General features: G+C 36.3%; 1 protein-coding gene across 1 annotated transcript in view; it reads left to right on the top strand.

Annotated features, from left to right (window-relative positions):
- LOC138168350 (cilia- and flagella-associated protein 43-like) overlaps positions 1–20,002 on the top strand; it is a 180,349-nt gene that overhangs the window by 65,750 nt on the left and 94,597 nt on the right. The window contains exons 13-15 of the mRNA XM_069097395.1: positions 9,009–9,149; positions 10,320–10,495; positions 15,982–16,128. Coding sequence (XP_068953496.1) covers positions 9,009–9,149; positions 10,320–10,495; positions 15,982–16,128 — 464 coding nt within the window. The remainder of the gene's footprint in view (positions 1–9,008; positions 9,150–10,319; positions 10,496–15,981; positions 16,129–20,002) is intronic.

Raw genomic sequence — 20,002 nt, 5'->3', positions numbered from 1 at the left:
GAAAGGAGCAAGGTTGTGAAAAGCTTTTTTACCTTTGTTATGTGGTTTTTAATTAATTAAATTTTAAGTTTCAGTGTTCATTTCCACAAGATTTTGAGTTGCAAATTTTCTCCCCATATCTTTCTTCCATTCCGTCCCAAGATGTCATGCATTCTGATTCCCCCTTCCCCTAGTCATCCCTCCCTTCTATCACTCTCCCCTTATCCTATTCCCCCTTACTATTTTTATAGGGCAAGACAGATTTCTATACCCCATTGCCTTTATATCTTATTTCCCAGTTGCATGTAAAAACCATTTTTTAAACATTTGTTTTTAAAACTTTGAGTTCCAAATTCTCTCCCTTCTTCCCTCCTCACATACCCTCATTGAGAAGGCAAGCAATTCAATATAGGTTATGCATGTGTAGTTTTCAAAACATTTCCATAATGGTCATGTTGTAAAAGACTAACTATATTTCCCTCCATCCTATCCCACCCTCCCTCATTTATTTTCTTTTCTCCTTTTGACCCTGTCCCTTTTAAAAAATGTTTGCTTCTTGACTACCCCTCCCCCAATCTGCCCTTCCTCATCCCTCTCCTGCATTTACCTCCCTTTTCCCATTCCCCTTACTTTCCTGTTGGGGAAGATACCCAATTGAGTGGGTATGTTATTCCCTCCTTAAGTCAAATACGATGAGAGTAAGGTTCACTCATTCCCTTTCACCTCCTCTTCTTCCTCTCCATTGTGAATCCTTTATTTCTTGCCTCTTTTATGTGAGATAATCTACCCCATTCTATCTCTCCCTTTCTCCTCCCAATCTATTCCTCTTTTACCCCTTAATTTTATTTTTAGATATCATCCCTTTATATTTAACTCACCTGTACCATCTATCTATCTATCTATCTATCTATCTATCTATCTATCTATCTATCTATCTATCTATCTGTCTGTCTGTCTGTCTGTCTGTCTGTCTGTCTATATTTCCTCCAACCACCCTAATACTGAGAAAGGTCTCATGATTTACAAATATCATCCTTCCATGTAGAAATGTAAACAGTTCAATTTTAATAAGTCCCTTAAGATTTCTCTTTCCTGTTTACCTTTTCATGCTTCTCTTGAGTCTTGTATTTGAAAGTCAAATTTTCTATTCAGCTCTGGCATTTTCAACAAGTCCTCTATTTCACTGAATATCCATTTTCCCCCCTGAAGTATTATACTCAGTTTTGCTGGGTATGTTATTCTTGGTTTTAATCCTAGATCCTCTGACCTCAGGAATATTATGTTCCAAGCCCTTTGATCCCTTAATGCAGAAGCTTCTATGTCTTGTGTTATCCTGATTGTATCTCCACAATACTCAAATCATTTCTTTCTGTCTGTTTGCAATATTTTCTCTTTGATCTAGGAACTCTGGAATTTGGCTACAGTATTCCTAGGAGTTTTCCTTTGGGGAAAACCTCTTTCAAGAGGTGATCAGTAGATTCTTTCAATTTTTGTTTTACACTTTGGTTCTAGAATATCAGGGCAGGTTTCCTTGATAATTTCTTGAAAGATGATTTTTTTTATCATGGCTTTCAGGTAGTCCAATAATTTTTAAATTATTTTTCCTACTTCTATTTTCCAGGTCAGTGGTTTTTCCAATGAGATATTTCACATTGTCTTCTACTTTTTCATTCTTTCAGTTCTGTTGTATAATTTCTTGATTTCTCATAAAGTCATTAGCTTCCATTTACTCCATTCTAATTTTGAAGGAATTATTTTCTTCAGTGAGACTTTGGATTTTCTTTTCCATTTGGCCAATTCTGGTTTTTTAGGCATTCTTCTCCTCATTGGTGTTTTGGACTTCTGTTGCCATTTGGGTTAGTCTATATTTTAAAGTGTTATTTTCTACAGTATTTTGGGGGTCTCCTTTAGCAAGCTGTTGACTTGTTTTTCATGATTTCCTCATATCACACTAATTTCTCTTCCCAATTTTTCTTCTACTTCTCTTACTTGGATTTTCAAAATCTTTTTGAGCTCTTCCATGCCCTTTGACCAATTTATATTTTTCTTGGAGGCTTTTGATGCAGGAGTTTTGACTTTGTTGTCTTCTCCTGGTTGTATTTTGATCTTCTTTGTCACCAACACAAAAATAAGATTCTATAGTCTGATTTTTTTTAGGCTGTTTTCTCATCTTCCCAGCCAAATACTTGACTTTCTGACTCTTTCTCAAGGTAGGAATTTGCTTCCTGTGGGTGTGGGTGTACTGTCCGAGACTTCAGGGGTTTTTTATCAGCCACTCGATCCCCCACCATCTATCTGTGGGCCCAGAGCTCTGGAAGTAGCCACTTCGACTGCTGCTGCCCCTACCTCCACAACCCAGGAGCTGAGGTTGAACCACGCTCCTCTTTCACTCAGGCCCCATAGAGTTCCCCCACTGACCTTCCATGCTGTCCTCAGAATTTATGGGGTGAGAAGTCTGGAAACTACCATAGCTGCCAGTGATTCAGTCCCCTAAGGCCTGCTCCAGCCCTGACTGTGCCTGGCACAGCCCATGGTAGACTGTGCTCTATTCCCAGCCCAGTGTGATAGACCCTTCCTGTCAACCTTCCAGGCTGCTTTGTGCTGGAGATATGTTTTACTCTGTCATTTTGTGGGTACTGAAGTTCTAGAATTTGTTTAGAGTCTTTTTTACAGGTATTTGGAGGGTTTGGGGGGGAGAGTTCAAGCAAATAGCTGCTTTTCCTCTGCCATCTTGGCACCGCCCCTCTGTGAAAAGCTTTAAATGCTAAACAGAGGACTTTATATTGGATCCTAGAGATAATAGCCACTAGAATTTGTTAGATGATTATTTGGGAAGAGAATTGAGAAATTGGGGAGAGAAATGAGACTGATGCAAGAAAGTCATGAAAAACAGCTTGCTAAAGGAGATCCAAAAAAATCACACATTAAAAAATAGACTATCTGGGCAGCTAGGTGGCACAGTGAGTAAAGCACTGGCCCTGGAGTCAGGAGGACCCAAGTTCGGTTCTGGCCTCAGACACTTAACACCCACACAAAAAAACTAGCCATGTAACCTTGGGCAAGTTACTTAACCACAATTGCCCTCAAAAAGGCAAAAAGAAAAAAAAACTATCCCAAGAGGTGGTGTTGTCATGGTGGCTGCAGCTGCTGCCGTGTGACTCTGTCAGGAGCTCCTGGCTTACAGATTGTAGGGGGACCAAGCAACCATTCAGAAGGTAATCACTCTTGCTTTGACCTGGTTGGATTTGGGTCATAGTCTTGGGTGGAATTCCTGGGGTGAGGAACACTAGCATGCCAGAACTTGTGGTGGCTGTAGAGAGGGCATCCTTCTCATAGCTCTGACAAAAGCTGTGCAAACCCCCAGAAATTTGGGACACAGCATTTTCCAATCTGGAAGCAGAGTTCTACCATGGCAAAGAGCTCAAAAGTCAAGTAATTGGCTGGCAAGATGAGCAAACAGAGGAAGTGCAATCAGACCATACACTCTTTTTGGGAGACAAAGAGGATCCAAACATAGAACCAAAAGAAGAAAACAAAGTCAAAACTCCTGCATCAAAAGCCTCTAAGAAAAATATGAACTAATCGCAGGCCATGGAGGAGCTCAAGGATTTTGAAAATCAAGTAAAAGAAGTTGAGTAAAAATTGGGAAGAGAAATGAGAATTATGCAAGAAAATCATGAAAAGCAAGTCAACAGCCTGCTAAAGGAGACCCCCCAAATACTGAGGAAAATAACATCTTAAAAGAGGCCCAAAAAGCCAATGAGAAGAAGAATGCCTTAAAAAGCTGAATTGCCCAGATGGAAAAGGAATTTCAAAAACTCACTGAAGAGAATATTTTCTTCAAAATTAGATTGGAGCAAATGGAAGCTAATGACTTTATAAGAAATCAAGTTACTATAAAATAGAGTCAAACAAATGAAAAAATAGAAGGCTATGTGAAATATCTCATTGGAAAAGCCACTGACCTGGAAAATAGATTCAGGAGAGATAATTTTAAAATTATTGGACTGCCTGAAAGCCATGATAACAAAAAGAGCCTAGAAATCATCCTGCAAGAAATTCTCAAGGAAAGTTGCCCTGAAATTCTGGAACCAGAGGGCAAAATAGAAATTGAAAGAATTCATTGATTGCCTCTTGAAAAAGATCCCCAAAAGAAAACTCCTAGGAATATTATAGCCAAATTCCAGAGTTCCCAGGAAAAGGAGAAAATATTACAAGCTGTCAGGAAGAAACAATTTGAATATTGTGGAAACACAATCAGGATAACACAAGATCTAGCAGCTTCTACATTAAGGGATGGAAGGGCTTGGAATATGATATTCTGGAGGTCAAAGGAGCTAGGATTAAAACCAAGAATCACCCTAACCAGCAAAACTGAGTATAATACTTCAGGGGAAAATATGGACATTCAGGGAAATAGAGGAATTTCAAGCATTATTGATGAAAAAACCCGAGCTGAACAGAAAATTTGACTTTCAAATACAAGAAGCAAGAGAAGCATGAAAAGGTAAAGAGGAAAAAGAAATCATAAGGAACTTATAAAAGTTGAACTATTTACATTGCTACATGGAAAATGGTAATTATAACTCATGAGACTTTTCTCAGTATGAGGATAGTTGAAGGGAATTTATATGTATATATGTATACATACACATGTATGTATAGGAGGGTGTATGTGTGTATAAATACATATGTGAGTGTGTGTATATGTGTGTACATGTATACATAGACAGAGGGCACAGGATTAGTTGAATAGGAAGGGATGATATCTAAAAAGTAATATTAAGAAGTGAGAGGGTAATATATTGGGAGAAGGAGAAAGGGAGAGATAGAATAACATAAATTATCCCATGTAAAAGAGGCAAGAGAAAATGTTACAATGGAGGGGAATAGCAGGAAGGTGAAAGGGAATGGGTCAACCTTACTCTCATTGAACTTGGCTTAAGGAGAGAATAACATACACAATTGATTGGGTATCTTAACCTATAGGAAAGTAGGGAGGAAGGGGATAAGAAGGGAGATGATAGAAGGAAGGGCAGATTGGGGGAGAGGGTAGTTAGAAGCACATACTTTTGAAAAGGGACAAGGTCAAAGGAGGAAAAAGATTAAGTGGGGGGCGGGATAGGATGGAGGAAAATATAGTCTTTCATAATGTAACTACTATAGAAATATTTTGCGTAACTACATATGTACAACCTATATTGAATTGGTTGTTGTCTCAGTGGGGGTGGGTGAGGAGGGAAGAAGGGACAGAATCTGGAACTCAGAGTTTTAAAAACAAATGTTAAAAAGCATTGTTTTTTTCATGCAGTCGGGAAATAAGATATACAGGCACTGGGGTATAGAAATCCATCTTGCTCTACAAGAAAATTGGGGGGGGGCATGGAGAAGGATTTAAGAGAGAACAGATTGGGGGAAGGGGTATTTAGTAGGCTTGCTATTTTGGGGTGGGGCATAGGGGAGAGATGAGGGAAAAAATTATAACTCAAAGTCTTTGGAAATGAATGTTGAAAACTAAAAACAAATAAATAAACAAAAACAAACAAACAAAAAATAGACTAATCCAAATGGCAAAAGAGGTCCAAAACCCCAATGAGGAGAATGCCTTAAAAAGCAGAATTGGCCAAATGGAAGAGGAGGTCCAAAAGCTCATTGAAGAAAATAATTCCTTCAAAATTAGAATTAGATTAGAGGTGATATAGATCTGTGCTTTAGGAAAACCACATTGGAAAATGTCCTGGAGAGTAGACTTGAAGCAGGGATACCAATTAGGAGTGTGTTGCCATCGTCCAGACAAGAAACAATGAAGACTTGAACCAGTATGGTAACAATGTAGGTAAAGAGAAAAAGATCTTATATGTAAAAGAATAAATTACAATATTTTATAATGAATTTGATATGTGAGGTGAGTGAGAATAAGGAGTTGGGGATGATGCTTGAGTTTGAGCACCTGGGAAACTGAGAAAATAGCACTGCTGTCAATAGTAATAGGGAAATTGAGAAAAGAAAATGGCTTGGAGTAGAGGGCAATAGAGATCCTGAATATTCTTTTAGACATATTGAATTTGAGATGCTTATAAGACACCCATTTTTAAATGTTCAGTAGGCAGCTGGGGATATGAGATTGGAACAGAAATGGTGGGGATATATGTCTGGAAATCATTTGAAAAGAGATGATAATTGAAGCCATGTGAACTTATGAGATAACCGAGGAAGTTAGTACAGAGAGGAAAGAAGACAAAGGACAAAGCAGTGATATACATCCCCCCAATATCCTTTGTTAATGGGCATGGCAGAGATGAAGATTGGAAGAAGACTGAGGAGAGGTTCAGCAGGTAGGAGGAAAAAAGGAGAGAACAGCTTATGAAAAACTAGAAAGGAAAGAATTTCCAGGAAGAGAAGGTGATCATTCATGTCAAATGCTGCAGAGAAGTGAAGTGAGAAAAATATGAGGATTGAGAAAAAATCCTGAGCTTTGGCAGTTAAGAGATCATCAGTAACTTTGGATAGGGCACTTTAGGTTGAAAGATGAAATTGTAAATAAGAGTTTTAGGAATATAGAGGTCTGGTTTCAAGTTGCACACAACATTCCTTAGTTTGAAAGATAAGTTGTATATTGTTAAGAATTATATTAGAGGATTCTGGGAAGATGGTGGAGTAAGTTAGAAAATTCCAAGCCCTCCAGATTTCCCCCACAAAGAAGACAAAACAGCAGGGTAAACATAGAGTAGTAAAAATAAATGAGTTCAGGTAGAACAGTGGTCTTCCTGGGACAGTTGGGAAAAGATACAAAGAAAAATCCCAGGACTGAGGTTTGGTCCCTCTGAAGAGTAAATACCTCCAGGCTAGTTCCCCTGAAACAGCAAGCAGTGGACCCTGGGGTTTGCTGGGTTGGGGGGGGCAGCCTCACCCCCAGCCACAGGCACTTTCACCTCCCAGACAGTGTGGGAAGTCTGGCGTTTGAGCTGGGGAAGATTGAGGGAACTTCTGCTGATAAGAGGTGCTAGGCCCTGCTGTGCTGCCAAGACTTGGTCCTGGGCGAGAAGGGACTAGCACATGTCTAGTGAGTGCAAAAGCAGCGGGGCTGGGATACTGCTGGCTATGGGCACTTACAGAAGGGTGGAGTTCTTGGTTTCTAAAAATATCATACCCTGCTTTTGCATAATCCTGAATAGGAAAAAAAAAGGATATTCATTGAATTACTAGACTTACTGGATTTTGTTGCAAAAAAGACCTGAAATAAATAGGAAATTTGACATACAAGATCAAGAGAAATATAAGGTGCACATTAATGAACTATAAGATACTCAATAAGGACAGACTATTTACTTTTCATACAAGGAAACATTATATGTCTAAGATTGCTATTAGTAATTTGGTAGCTCAAAAGAAAGAATGGCGTAGTGCTAAACATGATATGATACTAAAAAGTAAACCTTCTAAGAAGAAGTAAAAAGGGTAATTAACTTATACAAATGAGGTGCAAGAGGAAAAAATGACACAGAAGAATTAGATGGGGGAGGAGGACTAGTAGTTCTGGCATCCTACTCTCATTGGGAATGGGTTAAAGAGGAAACTATCTTTGTATAAAAGTCTTCTAAATTTAGAAAGAAAAGGCTAAGGGGACAGGTAAGGGGGGGAGAGATAAAGGAAGGATCTCTGGCAGGGGGCAAAGGTTGAATAATAGGAGGGCAAGGTAATGGGTAGAAGTAAAATAGAGGATTCAGGAGGGATAGGAAATAGGAGATACACATAAACATAAAATAAAGATTAGGAGTAGAATTTAATGGGGGGGGAAGCAGGGGTAGTAATCATGATCTCTGAAAAAGTTAAAGCTAAAATATATTTAATCAAAAGAGAAAAAAGGGAAACTATACTATATGTCAGCCATATTAATCAATATTGTTGTAGACTATTTAAAATAACCAGACAGTTTAAGGTTAGAATATTGGGGTGGTACAGAAAACAATGAGTTAGTGCACTTAGAAAGATATGGAAAGACTTGGACCTTAGAGAAACAGGACAAACAAGCATAGTATGGTCTTACATAGATGCACATGAATGTATATGTCTATATATGAGTATGATTATAGATACCCAAGTATATGTATGAGTACGTATGTGTATGTATGTGTATATGTATGCATATATGTATATCGATATGTGTTTATAAATATGTTTGTGTATATGTATGTATTGTATGTGTGTATCTGCACTTAACTGTAGCCTTTTTTGAAGTGACGGGGAGGAAGGGGTAAAAAAGAACAAAGTAAAAAGTGTACAACAGAGAACAAAAGAAAACTTATAAGGAAGCAAAGAAAATATGGACAGCTTTGAACACAATGTGTAGTATTTATAATATAGGCTTTCTTGAAATGGATATTTATTGCTGTATATTTTGGATCCTCTTATGTTCTACTATGCATGTGGCAATGCTTTTTTTTTTCTTTTGTTACTTAGTATTTGAGTTTTAGTATTTAAGTTTATAATGTTTTTTTTCTTATTGTGTATTTAATTTTTAGTTTTAAGTTTAAATTAAATTACAATTTTAAGTTTAAAATAAATTTATTTTTAAAAAGAAAATTACATTGATGTTTGGCTTTGAATGGGTTTTCTAAAACATATTTTGCAGGTATTTATATTTTCTGTTACATTTCAAGTAATGAGTTGCAAAAAATAAAACCAACAACCAAATTAAACTAGAGGTGTGGTAGAAATTGAGATAATTTTGGATCATAAATCAGAAGTTTACTTCATATCTTTAATGTCTTTATCTTTAGAATGTAAAATATCAAAAATATTATAAACTTAGAGATTTAGAGATGGGCCCAAGGTATCTGTTACTATTATGATGAAAATGTCTGTGTTGGTCCTTTGGAGTCATTCTACAAACAAAATTCTGTTAGCCCCTATAATTTCAGACATAGAAATTTAATCAAGAAAAAGTTTGTAAAGAAATCCCTAAACTGGAATAAGCAAAGGTTTAAAAAGTATCGGACATGTGTATGTCTGTTTCTGTCTACTTTCAGAAGTGAATGGTGACATTGTACAAATGTCTACAGTCTACATTTCTGAAACAAACCTAGTTGAAGTAATGGTGCTTGTCAAAACTTCACAAAGTGAAAGAAGCAGACTGGAAATATTTTTTCTGAATGAAGCAACCTTAAAAGGTAAGAAAGGGGCAAATAATTCAGTGATATATGGATTACATTTACATTATTGCTATCACCTTACAATTTGTTTCAGGAAATGAAATTTCTAAATGCAAACATTTTAAGGAAAAGAGTAAAGAAAAAGAGAAAAGGAAAATTGTTCTTTGTGATAAAACAGGAAGGTATTGCTTAATGAAGTGAGAGTTATGCTATTTTGGCATGGAGCAAATACAGATTAGAGTAATGGAAAGCACCACAAAATTGGAATCAGAAGAACTGGGCTTACCATCCACATCCTCTCTCACTCAGTATCTATATCACCATACACAAATCACTTAATCATTATGAGCTTCAGTGTCCTCCTTTATATAGTAATTCTTACTTTCAGTGTTATCATAAGTCTTAAAATGAGATAATATATGTAAAGTAATGTTATTTAAGTGTAAGTTATTATTATTCATTTTCTTCTGTCAGCCTGTTTTTCCTTTTGGGTCTGGTAGGAAAACTGGGCAGGACTGACACACCTTCTAAAATATTTGGTTATTTTGTGATGTCTTCTGTATTATCGCTTCATAAATACTATAGTTAAATTAAAGTAACTGTTAGGCTAGTTACTTATTAACTGGTAGGCTAGTTAGAAAATTTTCTAACATGGAAAAATATGTGAAAATAAACTCCTCAAATTCCTTTACTGTAGATGTAAAAGTTAGTAGCTATGGATAGAAACATGGCTATATGGTTTATAGATAATATAGATAGAGTAATGTAGATGTCTAAAACTTAAGAGAATGCTTTATACCTTTGCCTTGACTCCTTCTGTACACCCAGGAATTATTTTATTCCATGTGACTATTGAACTATTGGTTCATCTAAATTGTAAGAATTTCAGTAATTTTTACTCAGTATCACACATCTTGTTAATATCACAGAAGAAAACAAAATATATGAATGATTTTAAAAGACTCAGATTTCATTCACCAACTAATTTTACATAAATAAAATTTTTTTAAAATATTTTTGTCTTTTCATTAATAGAAGAGTACATATTTTTCCTATTGGGTTTTAAAAGTTAAATTTGAAATACTAGTCAATCAATCAATAAACATTTGTTAAGTGCCTATTATGGGCTAAGTACTGTGGTAAACACAAATAACTAAAGTTATTCATTCTTTTCCCCAAATCTTATAGACTCTGATAACTGCTGTGATGAAAAAGGAAGGCTGAAGAATGACATCATTGATAGGAGGCATTATGATATAAATCATCCTCTAACCTCTGCTATCTTGGATTTACAGAATGAATATTTAATATATGGCTACTGTAGTCATGTGCCATATATCTGTACCTATGGTATTCCTGAAAAGGTATTCTTCTGTTGCCATTTATATGCCAAAACATGAATATTATGCCATTTTTCTTAACCATTAAGATAGACAAATTGTAGTAATTCCATTTCATTATCTTTGCTGGTCCCAGGGAATTCTAGTCAACACATTCTTTGTTGATCCTGAATTCAAGCCAACATCATTTGGAACCTACATGGCAATAATATAGTCTTTATTAGTAACAATATTATTACTAGTGAAGTCAAAATTGTTATATGAACATATGAAAGATAGGAGAAAATTTAATGATAGTGAGGAAATAACTTATATTGTCTTTTTTATTCTCCTTTTTCTCTTATTTTCCCTATACCCTAATAAACAGAGGAATTATTTCTGTATATTTATAATGGTGTGTGGCCCATGACCCAGAAGACTCACACCCACAAGGAGGTACTCTGCTCTGAACTCTCGTGTACCAGATTCATCTTAAAGAGACCTGACCCAGGGGTGGCTAGGTAGTGCAGTGAATAGAGCACCAGTCCTGGAGTCAGGGGGACCTGAGTTCAAATCCAGCCTCAGACACTTAACACTTACTAGCCATGTGACTTTGGGCGAGTCACTTAACCCCAATTACCCTGCCTTTCCCCCCTCCAAAAAATAAGAGACCTGACCCAAAAGAAGGCTATCAGATTTATTGTTTCTTTCTGACTTATAATCTCTACCTCCAGTAGCTTTGAGAAATATCTTTTTTTAAATAGAATTTTATTTGACCAATTACATGTAAAGATAGTTTTCAACATTCATTTTTATAAGATTTTGAATTCTAAATTTTTCTCCCTCTCTTCTTTATCTCCCCCCTTCTCAAGACAGCAAGCAATCTGATATAGGTTATACACATGCAATCATGTTAAACATATGGGGAAACATCTTAAACAAAACTTAGATATGGATAATGTCTAGCATCTTTCCAAGACCCTATAGTTTCTCTTTTTAAAAGGTAGTAACTGTACAATACACTAGTATTAGGTTTAGTACAGTTACTTATTTTCTTTACCCTAGAAAATGTTTAAAACACAAATGACTCACAATATAAACAAATGTAGAAGAATATAAAAGAAGAACCCATTATACTCATGAAACTCTCCTAAATATTAATTTGCCAAATAGATATTTCACATTTTCCTCATACACACATGGTCTGGAAAACTCTCCTGACCAGCCTGAGAAAGGCTTGGCTTTCAATAGCTCTTCTGTTATAGCATCCTCCTGTTCATAGTGCTCTCTTCCTCTGATAAGTAGGGCTTTTTAGAGAACCCCATGCCACTGAACAGCTGACATCTGATACTGAAAATGCTCAGATTCTTAAACTTCTGGGTTTTGCTCAGGTTGAAAGTATCCACTTCTTAGGATTGCTAGTTGTTGGTCTACATTCAGAAAACAGAAAGAAAAGTAAGCCAGGGCCTCAGACTTGGCTATGAAAGTTCATGTTTCCACTGTTGTTTGCTTGTAGACAGCATTGCTACACATGAAAAGGGAGGAGGAAAAGAGAATTCTCTCCTCTCCTCCCCACCCCATGCCCTCTAGAAATCCAAGGGAGAACATGGGTCCCCAACCAAGCAGGAACCACAGAGGTTGGAATGTGCCAGTTCTGCCTCTTTTATTTTTTTTAAGCAATCAGGGTTAAGTAACTTGCTCAAGGTTACACGGCCAGTTATTTCTGGGTGTGGTGCTGAGTATCTGAGCCTGGATTTGATCCAGGTAATCCTGACACTGGAGCCGGCGCTCTTACTCACTGAGCCACCTGGCAGCCCCTAAGCAACTGGGGTTAAGTAACTTGCTCAAGGTTACATGACCAGGTGTTTCTGGGTGGGTACTAAGTGTCTGATCCCGGGATTCGAACTCCAGGTCTTCTCAACACTGGAGCTGGTGCTCTTACTCGCTGTGCTACCTGGCCGCCCCTGCAGTTCTGCCTCTTATAGACAATCAAGAGTTGGGTAGATGGAGGGAGAGCTTCTTCCTGACACAATTATCAATTACCTTTGACCCAACCCACCCCAGTAATGGTGGCATACAAGTACCAATCAAGCATTTCATGTCATACCAAAATGCATGCCCCCACACTATGGAAATTTGGTATTTCTCTGATTATCCTTACAGAGGGGTAAGAATGTCTTTCTTGATTGAGGATTGTTCATCAGCACTCTAAGGAACCTCTCTTGTCACTAAAACTTCATTGGATGTATTAAGAGGCCTCTTTCTAATTCAAACCAAATAGTAAAGGGAGAAACTCTCTAGGAATGATTTTCAGATTGGAAGTGAGTAGTGGGAAGAGTACTCTGTAGGAAAAAAAAAATATATATATATATATAAGCCTTCATGACTTGGCAGTACTTGATGTTTTGGACATTGCTTTATATCACTTTCCCTCTAGTTCCTTAGTGTAGGTTTTTAATCCCTACATACCTTGGGTGAATTAAAGCAAAGATGCCTTGCTTACTTATAATTCAGAGAATTCAAATTCCATCTGAGGTCTGTTGGAGCCAGGCGGCAGCTAGAGACAGAAGAAAATCTTTAGGGAAGGGACTTTGAAGGCCAGCTGTGGATTCCAGGATATGGGTGTATGTGGCAGGAGTCATTTCTTCACAGTGCCAAACACACATCTTACAGCTAACCCTTCTAGGTTAAAGGCTCAGAAGAGACAATTTTCAGTGGCAAATTATATCTGGATCATAAGCAAAACTGTAAAACAGCACATTTTGCCTGTCTTATTCTTAACCATTCCTCCTTCAGCTTCTTGTCAGTCTCTCTACCAGCACAGGACTCTGGCTACCCAAAGCTTCTCATTTCTGGGCCCCATCTACTTTTGTCTTCCTTTCTGTTTGCAGCACCTTCCATACCACATTTCCAGAGAACATACCTTGAGCTATGCCATTTAGTGTATCACATAAACATATAAGTATATACACATAAGTAGTATAAGAACTTCCATCTAGGCCTGTGCTGTTCTTATTGGTGAAAGTCATCTCTTCTGATTGGTGGGAGTCCACTATATCTATTCAGCCTTGGATTTGAATATGCTTTAACCTGAGGCAGCTTATTCCTATTCACCCTACCACATACCCTGCCCTCCTCATTTGCTCTAAGAACAGTGAGCAAATCAATACTATCATTGTTTCTGATAAAGGTGTCAACAATCCTGTTGCTCCATTTATGAATCCCTAAGACTTTCCAGACTGAAATAGTCTTTCCTAAGCATAACTACCATGTATATGTTATCTCCCTGTATTAGAATGTGAGCTTCTTGAGGGCAGAGGCTGTTTCCATTTTGTTTTGGTATCTCTAGCAGTTAGCACTGTACCTGGCAGTTAGTCAGACAGGCAGTAATCTTTTTCTATGTACCGAATTGAGCCAAGATTTAGGGGATAAAAAAGGGGTAAAAGATAGTCCCAGCCCTAAAGGAGCTAACAGTATCATGGGGAGGAGAAGCAAACAATTATGTATAAATGAGCTATATACAAGATAAAAAGAAAACAATTAACAGAGAGAAGGCACTAGAATTAAAAGAGGTTGGGAAAGGCTTCTTGTAGAAGATGGTATTATAGTTGGAACTTAAAGGAAGACTGGGAACCCAGGAGGTAGAGATGATGAGGGAGAGCACTCCAGGAATTAGGGATAGCCAGAGAAGATGCCTGGAGCTGAGATGGAAAGTCATATTCATGGAACAGAATAGAGGCCAGTATCCCTGCATTAAAGAGTAGGTGGCAGGGAGGAAAGTGTAGGAAGACTGGGGGAGAAGGGTTGATGGTGGAGAAGGATTAGGGATGCAAGGTTATAAAGAGCTTTGAATTCCAAACAGAGGATTTTGTATTTTATCCTACAGGTAATAGGAAGCCATTGCCATGTATTGAGTATGAGAGGGGAGGATGATATGGTCAGACCTCTGCTTTAGGAAAATCACTTTGGTAGAAAATGGAGAATGGAATGGAGTGGGGAGAGACTTGTGGCAGGCAGACCTGCCAACAATCTGTTGGAAGAGACAGGATGAAATGGGATCATTTGTATAGGTAGAGGGGTTTGCCTGGTAATGAATGGGGCTACCTCTGTGTGAGACAGATGAAGGAGGACATAGTGTCAGAAGGAATCTGAGTGATATGAGATGAAAAAGAGGGGAGAAGAGGGCACCCACAGTGTGCACAGTAAGTGCTTAATGAATGGTTTTTCATTCATTTATTCCACTTTGAAAGTGCCTCTGTCGGTTCCCCATCCCTTACTTCTCCCACCCAAAAAAAAGCCCAAATAATACCATTTTAGGTATTAATGTCAAGCTCTATATGGAGGTAGGAGAGAAGGTCTTTCTGAGAATATATTTATGCTATTGTGACTCAGCAGTTACAAAGGGGAAGGAGACAATATTTTCAGCTTAAAAGAGGCACTTTTTAATTCAAATGCATTTGTAATTATTGAAATGTATAAGAAAAATTTTTTTCAAAGTTGCTTATACCAGAACAATAGACATCTCTCCTTCATAAGGGGGTCTTCAGAAAGTTTGTTAACTCCTGCTTTAGATGTTAAAGTTTAATTTTATCATGAGTAATAATTGATTTAATAATATAATTTGATCTATATTAGGCAGGGTCTACAGAAGGGCTTATATCCCCATCTACAAAAGCCTACCAGATCAATTGTTTTGTGATCAGTTTGGTTTCCTTTGATTCTGTTAACAGATACTTCAATTAATCAAGTAGCATTCAAAATTGGCCTTCATTTTCATTTAGGAGTCTCAGGTTAGAGAAAAAGCAGGAGATAAACCCTAAGCAGTGACTTACCAAAATTGTTTTGTCTGAAAAATATGCCTTAAAGCATGAAACAAATTTTTGAGAACCCAGATGGAAGTAACATTGAGAAAAGGGATAGACCCTATTTATTAGGTCGTAAAACCACATGTACCTGCTTATTTCATATTGTAATGTTGGGTGTTTTTTTTAAAAATTTTGTTGTTATTGTTTAGTTGTGCAGTCATGTTCAACTCTGTGACCCATAGACCATATTATGCTAATACTCTCTGTGGGTTTTTTTTCGGGCAGAGATACTGGAATGGTTTGCCATTTCATTCTCCAGTGGATTAAGGCAAACAGTCATTAAGTGGCTTGGTCAGGATCACACAGCCAGTTAGTGTCTGAAGCCTAATTTGAATTTAGGTCTTCCTGACTCTAGGCCTAGGGCTCTATCCACTGAGCTACCTAGCTGCCTCCTTTTATACACACACACACACACACACACACACACACATACCAATGATCAAACTGTCAACAAGATTGTGTTTTTTTCCCTTATAATCCATAAGAATTATTTCCATTATCTTAAATATTTATTAATTAATTAAATTTTATTAAATGTAATATATAATATATAAATATATTTTAAATATATTAAATATTAAAATTACATCAAATAATTAAATGTTAATATTTAAATAAAATTTCCATTATCTTAAATAAATATGATATTTTCTTTTGTGTTTACAGAGTAGCAAAGTTATAGTTCTCAAACCAGAGGTCAAAATGCAAAGCAGACATTTTGGAACTGGAATATTGTGCCTATCATCTCATGGCAAGTGGCTAGCATCAGCAGCCAAAGATGGAATACTGATTATCCGTGATATTCATAATTTGGTAAATATTGATATCAGCATAATGCTCTTAATATAAGCTCCAATGGAAATCAATATAGAAAGTCTAAGAAACAAATACCTTTAGGGAGTTTAGAAAGGAGGGGGGGAGGAAATAAAGTAGGTTTTATAACCTCCTAAACTTTGGCCTGTATTTTGGTGTGGATTTTTAGTTTTCTTGATTTCTTTCTACTTATAGGCAAAATAATTATCTTTTAAAATTCAATTTTATTATTATTTTATAATTCTCTCCCTCATTGAGGAAGCAAAAAAACTATTAAAATATGTAAGAGTTAAAGCAAAATAAATTCTCACATTAGCCATATCAGAAAAATTTTGTATACTTCAATGAGCTTCATTGAATTTATCACTCCTTCCTCTGGAAGCAGGTAGTATGTTTTATTATGAGTCCTCTATAGTTATAATTAGTCATTGTGTTTATTAGAATTCCTAAGTCTTTTATAGATCTTTATCTTTATAATATTGTAATTGTGCAAATTGTTTTCCTGATTCTTCTGACAATAATTTGAAAAAGATCGTACAAGACTTCCTAGGTTTCCGTATCAGTAACAAAACTAGCAGAAATCATATTATTATCTCAATGGATGCAGAAAAAGCTTTTTTACAAAATATAACACCTTTTCCTGTTAAAAACACTAGAGAACATAGGAATAAATGGAATTTTCCTTAAAATGATAAGTAGTATCTATCTAACACCATCAGCAAGCATTATATGTAGTGGGGATAAGTTAGAATCTTTCCCAGTAAGATCAGGGGTTAAACAAGGATGCCCATTATCACCAATATTATTCAATATTGTACTAGAAATATTAGTAGCTTAATCAATAAGAGAAGAAAAAGAAATCAAAGGAATTAGAAGCAATGAGGGAACAAAATTATTACTCTTTGCAGATGATATGATGGTCTACTTAAAGAATCCTAGATAATCAATTAAAAAACTACTCTAAATAATTAAGAACTTTAGCAAAGTTGCAGGATATAAAATAAACCTACATACATATCAGCATTTCTATACATTGCCAAAAATCCTAGCAGCAAGAGATAGAAAGAGAAATTCTATTTAAAATAATTGTAGACAATACAGTTTGGAAGTCTACCTGCCAAGAAACACCTAGGAACTATATGAACACCATTACAAAACATTTTTCACACAAATAGTCAGATCTAAACAACTGGGAAAATATCTGTTGTTTTTGGATATGCCAAGGTAATGGAATAAAAATTACAATTATCCATAAATTAATGTACTTATTCAGTGCCATACCAATCAAACTACCAAAAATTATTTTATAGAGCTAGAAAAAATAATAACAAAATTCATCAGGAAGAACAAAAGGTTAAGAATTTGCAGTGAATTAATAAAAAAAAATACAAAGGAAGATAGCCTAGCCATACTAGATTTAAAACTATTATAAAGCAGCAATCATCAAAACTACTTGGTTTTGGCTAAGAAATAGAATGGTGGACCAGTGGAATAAGTTAGGTACACAAGACACAGTAGTAAATGACTAGTAATCTACTCTCTGATAAACCCTCTGGAATAAGAACTCAGTATTTAACAAAAACTACTGGGAAAACTGTAAAATAACATGGGGGAAACTAGGCAGAGGCCAACATCTCACACCATATGAAGATAAGATCAAAATAGGTACATGATTTAGACATAAAAGAGATACTTTGAGTAAATTAGGAGAGCAAGGAATAGTTAATCTGTCAGATCTCTGTAGTAAAGAAGACTTTATAATCAAACAAGAGATAGTGAACATTATGAAATGCAAAACAGGTGATTTTGATTACATTAAAATAAGTTTTTGCACAAAGAAAACCAATGCAACCAAGATTAGAAGGAAAGCAGAAAACTGGGAAACAGTTTTTACAGCTAGTGTCTCTGACAAAGGCCTCATTTCTCAAATATATAGAGAACTGAGTCAAATTTATAAGACTATAAGTCATTCCCCAATTGATAAGTGATCAAAGGATATGAACAAGCATTTTTCAGACGAAGAAATTAAAGCTGTCTATAGCCATATGAAAAAAAATGCTCCAAATCACTATTGATTAGAGAAATGCAAATCAAAACAACTCTGAGGTACCACCTCACACCTATAAGATTGGCTAATATGGCAGAAAAGGAAAATGATAAATATTGAAGAAGATATCGGAAAATTGGAACACTAATGCATTGTTGGTAGAGTTGTGAACTAATCCAACCATTCTGGAGAGCAATTTGGGACTATTACCAAAGAACAATCAAACTGTGCATACCCTTTGACTCAGCAATGCCACTTCTAGGGCTGTATCCCAAAGAGACCATAAAAATGGAAAAGGACCCACATGTACAAAAATATTTATAGCAGCTTTTTTTGTGGTGGCAAAGAATTAGAAACTGAGGGGATGCTTGTCAACTGAGGAATGATTGAACAAGTTGTGGTATATGAATTTAATGGAATACTACTGTGCCCCATCTAAGAAATGATGAGCAGGTAGATTTCAGAAAAACCAGGGAAGACTTAGATGAACTGATGCTGAATGAATTGAGCAGAACTAGGAGAACATTGTACACAGTAACAGACACATTGTGTGATGATCAACTATGACAGACTTAGTGATCAGCAATACACTGATCTAAAACAATTCAAAAAAGACTCATGATGGAAAATGCCATTCACACCCAGAGAAAGAACAATGGAGTTTGAATGCTGATCAAAGCATACTATTTTCACTTTTTTTTTCTTTCTTGTGGTTTTTCCCTTTTGTTCTGATTCTTCTTTCACAATATGACTAATGTGGAAATATATTTCACATGATTATACATATATAACCTATGTCAGATTGTTTGCTGTCTTAGGAAAGGGGTAGGGGAGGGAAGAAGGGAGAAAAATTTGAAGCTCAAAATATTATTAAAAAGAATGTTGAAAACTATCTTTTATATGTAATTGGAAAACATAAAATACTATTACATGTCAGGGTGAGGGGGGAAGATTTCCTAGGTTTCTTTGAAACCATCCCCTTCATCTTACCTTACAGAAGAACAGAAGGAAGAATAAGCTTTTATATAATACCTACTATATATCTGGCACTCTGCTAAGCACTTTCCAAATATTATTTTATTTGATGCTAACAACGGCATAGATGTTGTCATTAACTGCATTTCCCAGTTGAGGAAACTTAGGCAACCAGGTTAAGTGACTTGCCCAGGGTCACACAGCTAGTAAGTATCTGAGGCCAAATAAATTTGGCCTCAGGTCTTCTGGCCTCCAGGACCTTCACTCTATTCACTGTACCACCTAATGCCTTACAATACAATATTAGCTTCATGTTCTATTACTTGTTCAGTCATTCCCCAGTTGACACCCCTTCTTCAATTCTTTGCCACCATGAAAAGAGCTGCTAGAAATATATATTTTTTAATGCTTGGGTCCTTTTACTTTTCCTTTGATTTCTTTAGAGTGTAGACATAGTAGCAGTATTCTTTGGTCAAAAGATATGCATTGTTTAATAGTTTTTTAGACATGGTTCCAAATTACTTTCCAGAAAGACTGGATTATTTCACAGCTCTATTTATGATGCATTAATGCACCTGTTTTCCTCTAGCTTCTCAGCCTTTGTCATTTCCCCTTTTTTGATCAACTTTTCCAACCTCAGAGTTGCTTGCTTTTGTTTTCCTATACTCTAGGTATCAGCAAGGTGACACAGTGGATAGAGCAGTGGGCCTAGAATCAGGAAGACCTGAATTCAAATTCATCCTCAGATACTACTTACTAGCTGTGTGACCCTGAGCAAGTCACTTAAAACCCTGTTTAAAAACCCTCGTTTCATTATTTTCTCTTCTCCCTCCCTCCTTGTCCCTCTCTCTC

Source organism: Petaurus breviceps, unplaced genomic scaffold (genome assembly GCF_028583685.1).
Source record: "Petaurus breviceps papuanus isolate PSGF00001 unplaced genomic scaffold, PetGlider_PUasm1.0 37, whole genome shotgun sequence".
Classification (NCBI taxonomy): Eukaryota; Metazoa; Chordata; class Mammalia; order Diprotodontia; family Petauridae; genus Petaurus; species Petaurus breviceps.
Note: the sequence above shows the minus strand (reverse complement) of the source record. Positions and strands in the feature narration are given on the sequence as shown.